This window comes from Dendropsophus ebraccatus, chromosome 8 (assembly GCF_027789765.1).
Source record: "Dendropsophus ebraccatus isolate aDenEbr1 chromosome 8, aDenEbr1.pat, whole genome shotgun sequence".
Classification (NCBI taxonomy): domain Eukaryota; kingdom Metazoa; phylum Chordata; class Amphibia; order Anura; family Hylidae; genus Dendropsophus; species Dendropsophus ebraccatus.
In genome coordinates this window covers 43,144,408-43,161,366 of record NC_091461.1, presented here as the reverse complement: position 1 = coordinate 43,161,366, position 16,959 = coordinate 43,144,408, and the positions used below count along the sequence as shown (strand labels likewise).

Genomic DNA, 16,959 nt, shown 5'->3' with positions numbered 1-16,959 from the left:
CCTGTCTTTGGTGCCTTACTCCCACCAAGTTTAGAATTTTGGTAATTATGGATCGATCAGTTGATCAGCGTTATCGAGAACACAGCTTTGGTGGCAGCTTATCTCTCCCAGAACAAACAGGGTAATATTTATGTGACCACTAAATTCAGTGAAAAAGCTACAGACTGTGCATGAGTAAATGTGGCCTAAATGTTCCTTGCCTTTCCAACTATCCTGAGGGTACTCTCACACTTGCCTCCCCCCCCCCAAAAAAAAAAAACACCATGAAAAACCCATTTTATTTCATATTGATGTCTGTGGGAGAAGAAAGCCACAATTTGCCCAAATAAAGCCACATGCTCAGCATGCTGCGTTTTTGGAAAAAAAAAAAAAAAAAAAAAGATCCTTAAACACGCCACAAAAGAGAGAAAACTTCACACAAAAAAATCGCTGTAGTGACCTATGCTCTAATTCTGTGTAAGGAGAGTTAAAGCGTAACTGTCATATTTTTTTTTATTGCAGAAATCAGTAGTATAAGCGATTTTAAGAAACTCTGTAATAGGTTTCATCAGCCAAAAAAGCCTCTTTCTGTACTCAAGAAGCAATCTCCCAGCCTCCCCCCCTGACTTCTTATCTGTACATTATCAGGCAAACACGTCTTCATTACAGGGAAGCCAATTCAGGCGTCAGAAAGGTCAGTGCTTATCTATGAACTTACTGAGAGAAGATTGCAGGGTGTCGTGCTGTGCAGGACTGCTCCGTGCTCAGTCACTCCTAACAGCCCCTCCCCTCTCCATAGCCACATAATGGAGACAGAAATCCTGCTTCATTTGATGTGAGGGGGGAGGCTGGGAGATTGCTTTTTCACTACAGAAGGAAACTCTTTTAGTACATAAAACCTATTACAGAGTTTCTTAAAATCGCTTGTACTGCTGATATTTAATGTTTTCAGAAAAATGACCCTGAAATGACAGTTACGCTTTAAGGATTTCTTTCTTGCCTCTTTATAAAGTTTGGTTTATTCTATGTGGGTGAGAAGGAATAGTTGGGATTTCTAAACCCTGTATGGCTGCTTGTCTGCTGCTTAACTCTTGGATATTCTTGGAATATGGAACATATTTTTTTTTCTCCTTGCAGACTCAGAACTCTGCGTTCTCTTCTTTGACTAAACACTAATGTTCCAGGTCTGTGTAAATCTGCCAGGGATCTTTTTTTTTTTTAAGACTCTGTGCAAAAGTTCCTAAAATGAAGAGATATAAGCCTGTCTGTAAGTCGAGAGCACAAATAAATAAGGTTGGCTTGGCCACTTGTCAGCGCCATATTTACCATTCAATTTCTGCTGACATCCAGCTCTGTGCGATATTTGGCAGGAGGGCAATGATGTTTTCCAGCTGGTCAGCCTCTGTCTGTCCAGATATTCCGCTTTTTTTTTTCTTTTGGCTCAGACATGGAAACAGCAAATGGAAATCTCTTCCATGAAACTTGCTAACGTTGGAAATGAAAGAACGTGAGAGAAGAAGACAAATTGACCAATAATATATCGATTGCGCGGCTTTATGAGTAGGTAGCGCTTTTCTGCCAAAGATGGATGGGTGTTTTAAAGAGAAATAGCTTGGTGAGAATTTATCTTGTTTAATTCTCAAGTAAGGCATTGCTTTGTCTTCAGGGCTGGGGTTCGTGTTGGGATCATAGTATAGTTATAGGGAACATCAATCTCCCTTTCCCAACACTTAATTGGGTTGTTTCTACTGTGGGGGTAAATAGCCAAAAATATGATCTTATTACTGGCTCACTGTGTACATACCAGATGTTATCGGCTATTTATTATACATCTTGGCTTACTAGTATTATCTCGCAGCAGGAAATATATTGCTTATTGGCTGCCCCACATCTTGTACGATGAATTGTTGTGGCTAACCAGTACACTGGATCTTGTTGTGTGTTGGTTTCCTTGGCTGCTATCCATATCCATATAACTAAACATGGTGTGTTATTGTATTATTACTCGCTACTGCAATAATGCTCAGAGGTATGTTAATTGTAAAACGTCTTCTCATTACCAGCAAAGATGATGGCAAGATGAGAAATCTGTGTGAGATGTGTCTTTGTTTTTGCACCTTACCCAATATCGGGAAGAGAAAGCAGAGTATATAAGATGTATTATCTTAGTTCGGGTGTATCACCAACAAAGTGGTATATTCATAGCGAGATTACCAATAGCTTGTACAGTTTTAACTTTACTAGAGATAAGTCCAACTTAAGCATGCTCGGGTCCAATCCGAACCTGAGCATGCTGCATTTAGTTAGCAGTGGCTGCAGAAGTTGGACACAGCCCTAAGGCTGCCTGGAAAACATGGATACAGCCATAGCCTATGTTCCCACAATGTTTTTTCTTGTCCGTTTATAATTTTTTTTTTTTTAATGACGTCCATTATTTTGCATTTTTTGCATTTTTTTTTTGGGTGTGTCTTTATTTTAAAAGTCCATTGAATTTAATAGTAAGGGCGATATAAAAACTGTGTGTGAACAACTAAAAAATAATGCCTGTTGTTTGAAAAAGACGTCCACAAATAACTGTCATGATCATTATTTGGCATGTCAATAATACACTGTGTGCAAACAATGTCCGTTATTCCATAGACTTCAATGCAATTTATTGACGTCAGTTAAAATGGTGTAATAACAGACTTTTTTTTTATTAAAAAGCGTATGACTTAGTGTAAACATATCCATGTTTTCCACGACCCCCTAGGGCTGCATCCAACTTCCTCAGCAACCACTAATCCAATGCTGAACGCTCGGGTTTGAATGGACCTGAGCATGCTTGAGTTGCGCTCATCTCTAAACATCACCATTGGTTAGGGGGAAAAATTGTTTACTTCCAGATCCCACTTACAAACATAGATGTATTTGGTAAATGTTGCTCCATAAATGGTTTGATCATAGTAGGGAGTTTAGAAAGTAGGGGGTGCCAGGTTGTAGAAAGTATATCAAAAATTCTTGCCTGGATATGGAGAGTTGTATTTGTTATGGTATGGTTTCGAAAGAAGTCGTCGTTATAAGTAATATGTGTAGTAGACCAGTTGTATGTTGGATATGTTGGATATTAGGATGTCTAGTATGCCTATGCAGTGTTGTTCATGTTGGCCAAAAGTCAATCATTATTGTCATTGGGAGTTACTCATAATGCATAAAGACCCAGCTATTTCTGTTTCCTGACCACCCCCTGGTGTTGCCATAGGGGCCAGGGAGCCCTCGATTTTGGGACAGGTGCAGGTTACCTAGGTGGAGCCTACGTCTATCAGACCTATATGAAATGTTCTATAGATATGCTATCAATTTTGAAATGAGAATATCCCTTTAGTTTATAATAAGATATAGTAACAGATTCCACTGCGATGTCATATGTTGCATGGAAAGGAGATGATATTTCAGATTTAGGAACTGGTAAGTCTGATTCTATGGGGCTTTTTATTATAAAATTGTAAACAGGTGATGATCTTATATGGGACACCATTTTGAACACAATCATATGTATATGTTTGCTATATGCTTAGAGAAAGCTTTTGGCTTATATAGTAATTGCATCTGTAGGTCCCCATTACCTGGCTGAGGCCAAAAAAAGTTATGTCAGCATCTGATTATTTTCTCTCTCTCTCTCTCTCTAAATATATTTTATTTATTTATTTATTTATTTTTATTGCTGTATAGCTTAGCATGATTTGCTCAAGTAGCCTGTTCATTGTGGAGATTTGGAGATGGTCCTAAACACTGGAGAACTTGATGTAATGAGTATGGATCTTAGTCATCTCATAAATATCATACGATGTACATGCATAAAGTAATAGGTCTATATGTAGAATTTGTAAAGCGTTTTGTATGGCTGATAGTGATTGTGTTAAAACGCCACCTTTCATGTGCTGTCTGAGATATTGGGTAAATCTTGTATGCAGAGCACACTAACTAAGCTGTGAAGATAAATGACAAGTAATGACTAGCAGAGAGAGATGTGTGCTTGTGATGCTGCGTGCATGCATAATAGCTTGTAATATGTGCTGTTACCAGCCCTCTTTACCACATTAATAATTCCTCTTGCATGTGCAGGTTTCTCTTACAGTTAATACTGTACTATTTTCTGGTCTATCCTAGAAAGCAGAGCCCTATGGGACTTCAGAGCCTGATAAAGAGCATGTTAATTTCTGTATTGTATGGGGATAAAGGGCATAGAAATAAACTTCTCACTACTCCTAAATATATATGTTGTAGGATATGTTTCCATGCTGTGGCTAATGTGTGCTCCATTGCAGTAGGCAATGGAAGAACTGTGCATCCATTAGCCACTACATATTGCTATGGTTCCGCCCCACTTTGGCAGCTGTGACATCTGTAACACCTTTATCCAGTCATTCAGTACCTGTGCTTTGACATCCTGCTGAAGTATCCTGCCATGTGAACTGTTTTCATTTGGCAGCAGTACTGTCCCCTTTCTCCCCTCTCCACCATTGGCAGCAATACTGTCCCCTTTCCCACCTCTCCACCATTGGCAGCTTTACTGTCTCCTTTCCCACCCCTATTCTACTGGCAGCATTACTGTCCTCTTTCCCACCCCTCCACCATTGGCAGCAGTACTGTTCCCTTTCCCGCCCTCCACCATTGGCGATAGTACTGTTCCCTTTCCCGCCCTCCACCATTGGCGATAGTACTGTTCCCTTTCCCGCCCTCCACCATTGGCAGCAGTACTGTTCCCTTTCCCGCCCTCTACCATTGCGATAGCATTTTTCCTTTTCCCGCCCTCCACCATTGGCGATAGTACTCTTCCCTTTCCCACCCCTCAACCATTGGCAGCAGTACTGTTCCCTTTCCCACCCTCTACCATTGGTGATAGTACTGTTCCCTTTCCCGCCCTCCACCATTGGCGATAGTACTGTTCCCTTTCCCACACCTCCACCATTGGTAACAGTACTGTTTCCTTTCCCAGCCCTTCTCTACTGGCAGCATTACTGTCCTCTTTGCCACCCCTCCACCATTGGCAGCGGTATTGTTCCCTTTCCCACCCCTCCACCATTGGCAGCAGTACTGTGACCCCCCCCTCCACCATTGGCAGCAGTACTGTTCCCTTTCCCACACCTCCACCATTGGTAACAGTACTGTTTCCTTTCCCAGCCCTTCTCTACTGGCAGCATTACTGTCCTCTTTGCCACCCCTCCACCATTGGCAGCGGTATTGTTCCCTTTCCCACCCCTCCACCATTGGCAGCAGTACTGTGACCCCCCCTCCACCATTGGCAGCAGTACTGTTCCCTTTCCCACATCTTCACCCTTGGCAACAGTACTGTTTCCTTTCCCAGCCCTTCTCTACTGGCAGCATTACTGTCCTCTTTCCCACCCCTCCACCATTGGCAGCGGTATTGTTCCCTTTCCCACCCCTCCACCATTGGCAGCAATACTGTCCCTCATCCCACCACCACTTGCAGCAGTTCTGCCCCCATTTGGGCTGACATTATCAGTGCAGTTCCTGCTTTCTGACAATGCCCAACACTGGCAACCCATGTCTCATTAGTAAGTTGTTTGTCTCAGCTGTTTAAGAAGCTCTGATTTAAAGTGATTGACTATAATCTTTGTTAAAAGTTAAATACGACCTTAAGCTGCAAACAAAATTGGTTAAAAAACACACTATATAAAGGCACCCTATACTAGACCCCATGACCATACATCCTTCAATGAAGTGGCTGCTAAAAATAGACATGAAAGCTTATAGTAAGAGATGTTACAGGGTCATGACTTCCTCTAAGCCACTATAGTGTCATTAATCCTTTTACACTCTTCAGTTATTATTACAATCACTTGTAAACTAACAAATCTTGACAACACTTGGTTCATGTAGGGTGCAGCGTTACACATTTTTAGGTGCCATAAAGCACCTGTTTAAAATACATAAAAAAGAATATACAGCCTCACCTTTTACTGGAATGTGATTCCCTTCCACAATGATTTTCCCTGTGCTCAATAACACGGTACATTTGCTGTGCGCGGTGCTGACACAGACATTTTACTATATGATTTTCGTGCATTATTCTTTTCCTGAAACTTTTTCTTTTGTTACCCTGTAGATTTTTTTTCTTATACTTTATTTTTGCTTTTTTTTTTTTTTTTTCTTCCCATTTTTTTCCATTCCCCCATCCCCCCACATAGATGAAACCTTGATAAACAGAAAGCCTGGAGTCTGGCCAACTGCAAGCTCTGCGCCGCTTCCTAAGGCCGTGAATTACAATCTGTTGTTGCTGTGCTGTTCCTCGGGTTGCCAAAGCAACAGCAGAAGAGTGAATTAAAGGCTGGGTGGACCTCCTCATCTAAACCACTGGAGAGGAAAAGAAAATAAGATTGCAAGGGCATAAAAGCAAACGTGATATCAGTGCGGCGAGCCTAAATGAGGAAGTGGGGTGTATTTACAAACTGTGCATACGTTTGGATGGGGATAATTATGTGTTTTTGAATTTTGTTTTGAAATAGAATTTGCTTGGCTGCTTCCCAATGTGAAACAATAGCTTTTGTTTTGGCACATGATGTGCGGTACTGCGGCTCGCCATCGTCTTTTGCTGAACGCTGTTATTTCATGCAGACCTGGAAATGAAGGTGTAGGAACTGCTTCGTGACAATTGGCAATCTAGAGCGTTCGCGCTTAATTCTTGGCGGGGCTAAATGGCCAAAAAGGACTAAATGGCCAAAATGGACTAAATGGCTCAGTTTCATCTGGATATATATACGTAATCACATGATAACTGTAAAAGGGTAGAATTGCATCGCCTACATTTACGTCTTGTCTTATCTAGCTGTATATAACATAGGAACCTGTCCAGCTGGCCCTTTTAATGTTGCTTGTATCTATACCGTGGGGCAGTGTAAATGTAGATAATTGTCTGTTCAATATTTTAACATCTGCCCAATCCAGTATTCATTGAATTGTTGTGTTCTACCATTGTAGTTAAAGATTGTATAGATTTCATTGACTATGGTCAATGAGAAACTTGTGGTATTTGACAGCTCCCAAAGCATAAAGTTTGTTTTTACTTAGTTGATGGTTTTTAAGTTGCAAAATATGGATGTATTTTTGTTCTAGCAAAACCTATATCCCCTTAAAATGTCTATTTTTATCAGGCCATATTTTGGCCCATTTAAAAGTATGGCCAGAGTATGGCCATAGCTAAAAGGCCTGATACTTAATTTCACAGCCGTAACAATTACATGGAAACATAAAAGATTGTCATCAAAAAAAGACCACTGGGTCCATCTAGTCTGCCCTTTTATTTCCCTTTTTATTATCTTAGGATAGGTATATGTGTATCCCAAGCAGGTTTAAATTCAGTTTACCTACCTATTTGTGCACTGGTCTTAAATAAGGCCCAGTCCCCATTAGCCTCATTAGATTTACGCACACCTCTCTGTGAATCCGGCAGGACTTGCACCTGCTGCTACGTGGGCACAAATATCTGCACCTTGTCCGGAGCAGGTGTTACATTTCTGCCATTATTTATACCCGTTTCCAGGCGTAAATCATGATAAGTTGGCCATGCCTCTTTTCTGCCTTGTCTCTTTTCCATTGCATATGGCTCACTTGCGACGGCTCGCATATCAGGCAAGTAAGCCATATGCCATGGAAAAGACACAGAATCTGCACTTGTGGGGCACGCGAGGGTCACATGTGATAGTTGTGTCCCAAAGTGTGCAGCATGTGCAAATAGTCATACTAGGCTTTAGCATACTTACCTGAGGACCACCCAAAATACTTGTGAACAATATTGGCAGTTTCTTTTTACTATTATAACTTTCCATATTTGTACTAAGTCACTTTTTCCATAATCACCCCCCCCCCCCCCCCCATCCTTCTCCAGGCTGAAGCACAGACCAGCTTTTTAGTATCCTGCTTGGCAATGGAGCTTTAACTGTAAACAGCTGTGATCCAGTGAGCTTTATTGTGAAACTAAGGAAATACTGGGGCATGCTTTTATCCCTGCAGTAAAATAACATATACTAAGCTGAGTGAATGCTATGGTAGCCCTCCAGTAATGGGAGTCCCAATGGTAAATGGACAAATGCCCTTAATCGTGACATTTATTCACTAATTATATCATATCAGATTGACTTTTATTTATTTTATTTTATGTCTTTTTTATGTATTTTATGTATTTTTTTTATTTTATGACTTGTGGCTTTATATCCATATATATATATATATATATATATATATATATATATATATATATATTTTTTTTTTTCCTGTATGTTTATAACAATGTGAAATTGAAATGTGTAAAGAGACAAATTGGTGCCTACACAGCAAGGGGTATTGAGCCCTAGTATCCTGTGTTCTTCCAGGATCATTAACTACATGGGGTTTGTATGTTGGCTGCTTGTTTTCTGGGATTTCTCTAGGTGTCCTGGCTTCCTCTCGCACGCCATAAAGATGCTTGCTAATTGGTTTACAGGGGAATTTGTCCGGGTGGATGTCTGTAGCTTAGATTCTAAACTGTATTAGAGACAGGAGTTGACGTGAGACAGTACTGTACGGATCTGCAGAACGGATCGGGGAGGTAGATTAGATAGGAAGAATTGCAGAACTAATTGTGGCTCTGCGTTTCATAAACCCGACCCTATAGCTCTGCTGGGTCTTCCTGGATGCTTGGGTGATTGTGACATTGCTTTTGTTAGGCTTGTGGTTTTGTTTTGCTGGTGTGAGCACTTTTGAGGACATAAAATGAAAGCCTTGTGATAAACAAGTTGTGATTTAATTGCGTTGTAATGTGGATGTTTATAGGAGGTTTTAGAATGATGCTTTAAATACAGTGGTTCTGGCTGATGGGATTTTTGTTGCTTGCAGCATTAATATTCTATGGAAGCGATTTGCAATAAAAAGGGCAGACAGAATGTACTGTATATAAAATACAGGATCAGAGCGGTCTGTAATAATGGAGATGTGACTGGTGAGCTGATGTGAGTTGTTTACTGAGGAAACTTTCTACTGCTACTTAGTAGCAATGCTTCTGGGTGGGGGTGGGGGGGATACCTCTGTATATGCAACATCTGATGAATCTTGCCACAATTTTATGCCTTTATATGTCATCAGATTTCCAAATTGTCAGTCATGCACTTAAGTCTGCTATAGAAGGAAAAGCACTGGACGGTCTTTTGTGCCATAAAGGTTATGGAGACTTCTCTTTGGGTTGATGGCTGCACTAAGCGGTGGTGCAACTCCTGGGCGGATTGGAGGGGTTTAAAGGAAATGTATCATAAGAAAATAACATTTAAATAAGGCTTTTAATTATAAATATGTAACAAAATAATTGGTGGTGCACAATTTCTTGTTCTACGTTGTTCCATGTGTCTACTTTGTATTATATACAGATACAAGATTAGAAGAATCATCACTTTATCATTAGAGTAAGCTCATGTTTTCATAAGGATCAGCTATCTCTCCCCTCCTCCCCATACACAGCCAAGCGTTCCTGTGTTCTCTATAGAGAGGGTTGCGCCGCAGTCATAGAGCTCTGGTTGTGGCATATCTCTCCCAGAACAAAGTGGTCGGGCGGTGATTTTCCACCATGCCTGACCCTATCTTCACCAACATCATCTGTTGGTGGATGGTCAGGAGAGACCTAACACCGGCGGCATGTACAGCCGACAAAAGTATAACGTGTATGGGAACCTCTAGAGGGAACTTAGATGGTTAAAATTTGTCAATACAATAGAATAGTATAAACTGGATCTTGTAAACAAATCTATCTATTAAACACATACCATATTAGCCTATGGGTGATGGATGCCACTGTATGGCATCTTTCACAGACATCCATTTAGTGGATAAATCATGAGCTTTTTAATAGCTTTTCATGATGTATCTGATAAACTGATGCCATTATAGCCCATGGGTGATGTATCCTTTAAATGAATGCCTTACAGTTGTATCCATCACCCATGGGCAATCATGGCATCCATTTAACAGATAAACAAAATAGTTTACAGTGTATCTGTTAAATAGATCCCATATTAGCCTGTCAGTGACGGATGGGACTACTGGATATCCTTCACAGCTTCCGTTTATCGTGTCGGTAGTGTTTTCTCGGCAATATGTTAAAGGAAAGTCACAGCATCTCAAGGGCAGGGCTTAAATGTCATGCTTGTGCCATATAAAATGTTGTAATTGTGTTGTTGTACTGCTGGAGGCAATAGGATATAATAAAGGCCCTTTTAGGCCGGTTGATGGGAACTTGGTGACGAGCACCAATGTCAGCGATTAGTGCTTTACTTTAAGCCTTTACTTAAAGGGAACCTGTCACTAGGTTTATGCTGCCTTAAATGAGGGCAGCATAAACTAGTGACAGAAATGCTGAACAGATCGGTGTATTGCTTACGTCATTTTGTTCAGCCGTTCTCCTAATATGCAGGAGAATAGGATTCTTGCTACATCACTTCCCCCACCCTCCAGCTGCTTATTGACAGTTGACTGCCTATACACAGCATGGATAGATAACTGCCAATCAGCAGCTGTTGGGCAAAGTTTTCTGCTTCTCATGAATATCCAGGACTACTGGGCTCATGCACATAATGGAGAAGACTACTTATTGTCCATCTATGAATCAGCTGCACAGAACAATACAAGTGATACATCATCCTGTTCAGCTTCTCTGCCACTAGTTTATGCTACCCCGAGATAGGACAGCCTAAACCTGCTGAGTCTCTTTAACCCACTTTCTGGTTCCTGGTCCCATCTTAACAGAAGGAAATGCCTTTTTCTGTGTGTTGGGACTAGGTAGTGGAGATTATTGGGGACCTTGTGTCAGAATGGTAGTGCTGTTGAATCAAGGCAGTGACAAATGTTATTTTTTTTTAACAAAACCGTATTACACCACACAATTCATTTAAAGAGGCTTCCAACAATAGGAAGGTTACGTCCTAATCAGCAAGGGTAATAAGTGAGAAGTCAGCTGAAACCGATGATTGAAGCGGGAGTGGCTGACCACCCAATGTGGAGGCCAGTCTTAGATTGCCAAGGAAGAGAAGGATTAGGCATGTTGACTTTCAATTGACTAAAGCCCCTATTACACTGGGCGATTTAGAGAAGCAAAGGAGCGCCGACCTTTCAGATCACGGGAAGCTGCGGGGGGAGGGGGCAGTAGGGGGTGTTGGCTGCCCGGGTGATCGCTAAATAGTCCGGGCAGCCCATAGAAGATAGCGGCAGTCTGCTACCACCACCCCTATTACACAGAGCGACGGTAGCATATATCGTTGAGCTTTTAACGTGTTGAAAGACAAAAATCAGCCGACATGAGCCGTGCATGTCGGCTGATTGTTGTCTTCTATTACACAAGACGATTATCGTCCATAACGTTCTATTTCGGTCAAATACGCTGATAATCGCTTTGTGTAATAGGGGCTTTACCTTTTTCTTTTTGGAGAGATAAAGTGCCACCAGAGGTGTCTGGCAGCAGCTTACTTCACCTCTCCCTACTCAGAACACATGAATGCTCAGCTGAGCCAAATGTTCATGTGTATGGAATGCATTGGAGAGATAGCTGTCGGACAAGAGAATGTTCAAATGACAGCTATCTAGGAACGTCAAAAGGCTGCAGCACTTGGTAAACTCTAATACTAATTTAATCTTCATCAACTCTATCCTTGATCATTTCTAATCCTGTAGATAAGGCAAAGCATTCTTAAATAGTAATGCCCTTTAGAGTACCCATAGGGATTTGATTGCAGAATTATTAAATTGGTTATGTCGAAACAGAATATGGCTTTGTCTCCTCGTCAGATGATATCTTCACATCTACTTTATCCTTCTGTTTTTTCCCCGATAAAGGAGATTCTCTATGCATACAGCCCACCCCCTGAGTAGCCTCCATCAATACTTGTATTATTAAAAAGACCATAAAGCTGTCATCCGAATACAGGTTGTGTTTTGTTGCGGGTTGTTTGCATATAGAACTGTCATAATTATATGTAAGCCCCCGGTAATTTATAAAAATGACACTCCAAGAGCGAATTCCCCCCGCGTTCCTTTAAGAACACACTGTCAAGGTTTTTTAAGGTTAGGCTGCAGTGGAAGAATGCTACATTAATTGCTGTGTGCAGCCGGGAAGCTGAAAGCAGGGCATTTTACTGGCAGACATGGCCAAGCAAGACTAGCCATAAATCTCACAGTGCGGAACGTAATAAATTAGATTCAGCTGAAACCCGCTTCCAGATTATATTAAAAAAAAAAAGTTTCTTTGTTCCAGTTGGTATATCAAATCTGTGACTCTTATTGTCTGCAAGCAATATATTCTTTTTTTTTCTAGAACATTTGCTTGTTCCATGTGCAGGCTGCAATGTGGGGAAATGGGATGTAGGCAGGGAATAAAAAAGAAAAAGTTTATGATTTCAGATTACAACCATTTCCTTCCTTCCTTCCTGGTCTGGCAGGAGTGTTAGTGACTTGGTATGAGTGCAGTTACGTTCCTGTTCTCCCCTGGTTTCCAGACGGCAGTAGATAGAGCTCAGTGGGTAATGGTAAATGCATGTTGACATATTTAAAGGGGTTTGCTGAGTTTGGAGTAACGTTTTTCAGGCATCAGTTCGGAACATGTTTATCTACACAGGCAGGCCATGTTCACATGGCATAAGACACCGGCTGTTCTGTGTCCCGGCCGGGTCACAGAACGACCAGTGTCAGAGAAGATCATCCCTGCCGCTACTTTTGTACCGGCTGAATGAACTTAGTTTCTGATGAATTGGGATGCGGGCGCATCCGTGTGCACCCCAATTCCCCGCTGCACAATGGAGCATGCGGCCAGAGACGCACGCTCCATTGTGTGAACTGACAGGTTCTCTGTGTATGTGTATACCCTCCGGCCGGGATTCCATTCATTCACATACAACATATGTGTTGTATAAATCATGGTCATTGTTGCAATTCGCAACAACAGCCGTGATTTATACAACACCTACACTGTGCAAACACGGGCATAAACTGTATGATCGAGTGAAACAATTTCTCATAGGGATCAGTCAGCATACAGGTTTGATTTGTCAGAGCCTTGCAAAAAATTAAAGCCATACTGGTTGCTAGGGACAGCATGTTTTGAGGATATCCCATACAACGAACAGCTGTGGTGATACCTGATGCACTGACTATACCACCTGTGAAATACTAATGGCCTATTCCCACGTCCCACGTACCTGTGTCATTACAGTGCCGTGGAGATTCAAAACATTTCCCTACTTCCGGCAGGATATTGATACATCATGCCGCGTGGGGAAATACTCCATTACAGGACTTCCCCGTATTCATATGGGATATGGGAATAGGCCCTTAAGAAAATCCTCAAAACATGACCTGTTGGTGGGTCTTGAGCCCCTCCTGCAGCTCCCCACTCTTACCCGCTAACCAGACCCCCCACTCCCCCAACCCTGTGCGCTCTTACCTGCACCTGTAATAGCACCTGTAGGGAGCGAGAAACGGGGAGCTAGTGAGTGGTGATCTGACAGGTCGGCGCTCTCTTGCTCCTCCAGATCGGCCAATGTAATTGAGCCTTAACACTTAACACTCAGACAATGTAGACAATGAATGGGGTGCTGGTCGCTTATTTTGGAACCCATTTTACCTCTGTTCTAGCGATTTTCAGGGGTGCCAAGATTGGGATCACCTTGTTATCCAGTATCCTAGGGACAGGGGATGACTTTTGATTGTGAGAATACCCCTTTTAAGATATGGTGTGGATTTGCCACTACATATTTTGGCGAATAGTTGAAAAAAATAAAAAATAAAATAAAAATCAGTGTGTTTGAAATCCTTGTTTCCACAAAGGATCATGGATTGTTACTCATTGTGGAAACTGTGAAATAAATATGCAGCATCCCATAGAGGTGCAATGGCAGTGTATTAGGAAATTCCTTTATGTACAGGTGCATTGAACCATAGGGAACCTCATTTATCGGTATGTTTTTTTGCTTTCTAATGCTAATATTCTATGCTCTATTAGAATCTGAACATGTCAGCATGCACAATTGGCATATCATCATGTATGCTCTTCTCTAAGTGTAACCCCGCTTTCCTTCCATTGCAGGCTGGTGTTTGGTATGCTGTACCCAGCTTACAATTCATACAAGGCTGTGAAGACGAAGAATGTGAAAGAATATGTAAGTAGCACATTATAAAATTCAGAATATCTAAGGCTTGTTACGCTCCAGGTACATTCCATATCTGTGCTGTGCAGGTCTTTATAGAGTTTGTGTTATTCATGCCTTTGTGCAGATGTTCTCGCTCTTCAGGGAGGTGATACTCTGCAGCTGTATCGTTTTACAGAACCTGTTCTTTTAGCATTTGCTGGCTTGTTGGTTTAGTCATTGTGTCTGTGTTTTTCAGACACAATGGGCTGGATCTATAAGAGGGAAAAAAAGGTTAGAGCTTAGCTATGGGAATAGGGAAGCTGGAAGCATATATATATATATATATAGGAGTCCTGGTCTGGACTACAGAAGTCTACAAATTCCAGTCGGATTATTAATATTACTTTTATTTTAATGGGGGCGTTATCAATAAGACAAGGGCTACAGGAATTAAGCAGCTGTCAGATACTGTTGCTTGTATATCTTTCCCATTCGGAACAATTGAAGTTGTGTTGTATATGTGCAATGTGAAACCCTATGCGTTAGAATGCGGTAGAATCTAGCACATTTATTCATTAATCTATGTAGTTGTTACACTGAAAGGGTTAAAATCTTCGATAAACCCACAATATAATTGACAAACTGGGGATTTGAGAATCCGCAGCATGCTGAGTTTTCTGTTTGGAAACCGTCTATGATTTGTGCATGAGACTTTTCCCATCTCATCCACATATATTGTAATATAATCTGCTGTGAATTGTACCTGCACAAATCGACAATGTGTAAGTTTAGCCTAACAAGAGAAGTGGGCACTGCAGAGATGTTCAAGAGATGTTACTTTTGTTTTACACACGGGCTAGGTTCACACTATGTAAAAATGACGTCCGTCATAATAATGGCCGTCATTGCGTAAATAATGTCCATAGTCTTTAAATGTTGGATATAGGCAAGACGGCACTTTGTGATGAGGTAGTGTTTGTGGTAGGAGCAAGTCCAAGTAAGTAGTAAAAGGATATCCCGGCACTCACCAAGTTCTTTGTGCTTTTTAATAAAGTGTCACATCATACAGGTACAAGTAAGGAGGATGTGGAAAAGCATCCTCCGTACTTGTACCTGTATGAGGTGACACTTTAAATAAAATAAAAACTTGGTGAGTGCCAAGATATCCTTTTACCGCATAGTTTTTTAAATGGCGGATGTTATTTGCACAATGACGGCCGTTACTATGCAAGACGGCCGTCGTTTTTACATAGTGTGAACCTAGCCTCATTTTAGTGAACTTGAATACAACATAAGGCTAGGTTCACACAGTGTTATTACTGTAGACCAAGGTGTATGTTGGCAACCTGCTAAAAAAAATGGATGGCTATGTATACGGCAGGGGACACCAGCAGGTCTGTTCACTTTAATATCCAGAACATGGTCATCTAGTTACTACATTCTAGACGCTTTCTTCATGTACACATAATTTTGCTGGACTAAACAGCATGGTCTGCTGCATTATCGGGGACAGCATAATAATGTGTACATGTAGAAAGTGGCCCGAAAGGAGTCACCAGCTGACTACATCCAGAACATCCAAGTGGGTCCACCTCTTCTGTACTTTGTGATATTTACCGACTTCCCTTTTTTGGCTGGATGAGGATGTATACCTGGAATATACAGCTATAACTGTTTGTGAACTGGGTTCACATTGTGATTTAGTGTTCATTTCACTGTTTCTGTTTTAAAGGGGTTATCCAGCACTACAAAAACATGGCTGGCCACTTTCTTGCAGAGACAGCATCACTCTTGTCTCCAGTTCAGGTGGGGTTTGCAGTTAAGCTTCATTCACTTCAATGGAACTGAGTTACAAAACCTACACCCAAACTGGAGACAATAGTGGTGCTGTCTCTGGAAGAAAGTGGCCATGTTTTTTTAGAGCTGGAAAAACCCTTTAATACTTTTGTGTTTTTGCTGTATACATAAGTATAGCAAAAACCTATACATTACTATTCATTTTTAGAAAGCGGGCATACAGCAGCATAAATTTTGATGCTGCATTATGATGTCATTGTTATGAAATGACATACAGTACCAGGGACAGCTAGGGTGGGTAGTCCTCGACTGACAGCTGTTGTGTCTGTTGCCTTTTTATGGGACTTTTTAAAGGCCCAATTTGTAAATGCTGTCTAGATATCAGCAAAGGTCTCTGCTAGACTAAAAGCCTGTATATACACATGGTCAGGATTTGCAAGATCTAATTCCATTGTGGCTTTCCTGTGGAGCTCAGTATTTCTCAGATTTGCAATTTCTATATATGGATTTGCACAAGAACTGGCACCAGTAAAATTCAGTGGAGCCAATCTGCGGCTTTTCAGCAGATTTTTTTTTTTGTTCAGTGTATGAATCAGGATTAAAAAAAGAAACCCATTCCCATGAATGCCTGGTAGAATTGCAGTGGATTCTCTTCTGATTTACTCATGTAATAAAAGGGGTTATCCAGGGAAAATCTTTCTCTTTCAAATCAACTGGTGTCAGGAAGTTATATAGATTTGCAATTTACTTCTATTTAAAAAATCTCCAGTCTTCCAGTACTTATCTGCTGCTGTATGCCCTGCAGGAACTGATTATTTATTTCCAGTCTGACACTGTGCTCTCTGCTGACATCTCTGTCCAAGACAGGAACTGTCCAGAGCAGCAGTAAATTCCTATATATAATCTCTACTGCTCTGGACATCCTGTCTTGGACAGAGATGTCAGCAGAGAGCACTGTGTAAGACTGAAAAGAAAACAACATTTCCTGCAGGACATACAGCAGCTGACAAGTATGGGAAGACTTGAGATTTTTTAATAGAAG

General features: G+C 41.2%; 1 protein-coding gene across 1 annotated transcript in view; it reads left to right on the top strand.

Moving 5' to 3' along the window:
* Positions 1 to 16,959, top strand: part of REEP3 (receptor accessory protein 3) — a 125,121-nt gene that overhangs the window by 40,056 nt on the left and 68,106 nt on the right. Inside the window, exon 2 of the mRNA XM_069980278.1 lies at positions 14,078 to 14,150. Coding sequence (XP_069836379.1) covers positions 14,078 to 14,150 — 73 coding nt within the window. The remainder of the gene's footprint in view (positions 1 to 14,077; positions 14,151 to 16,959) is intronic.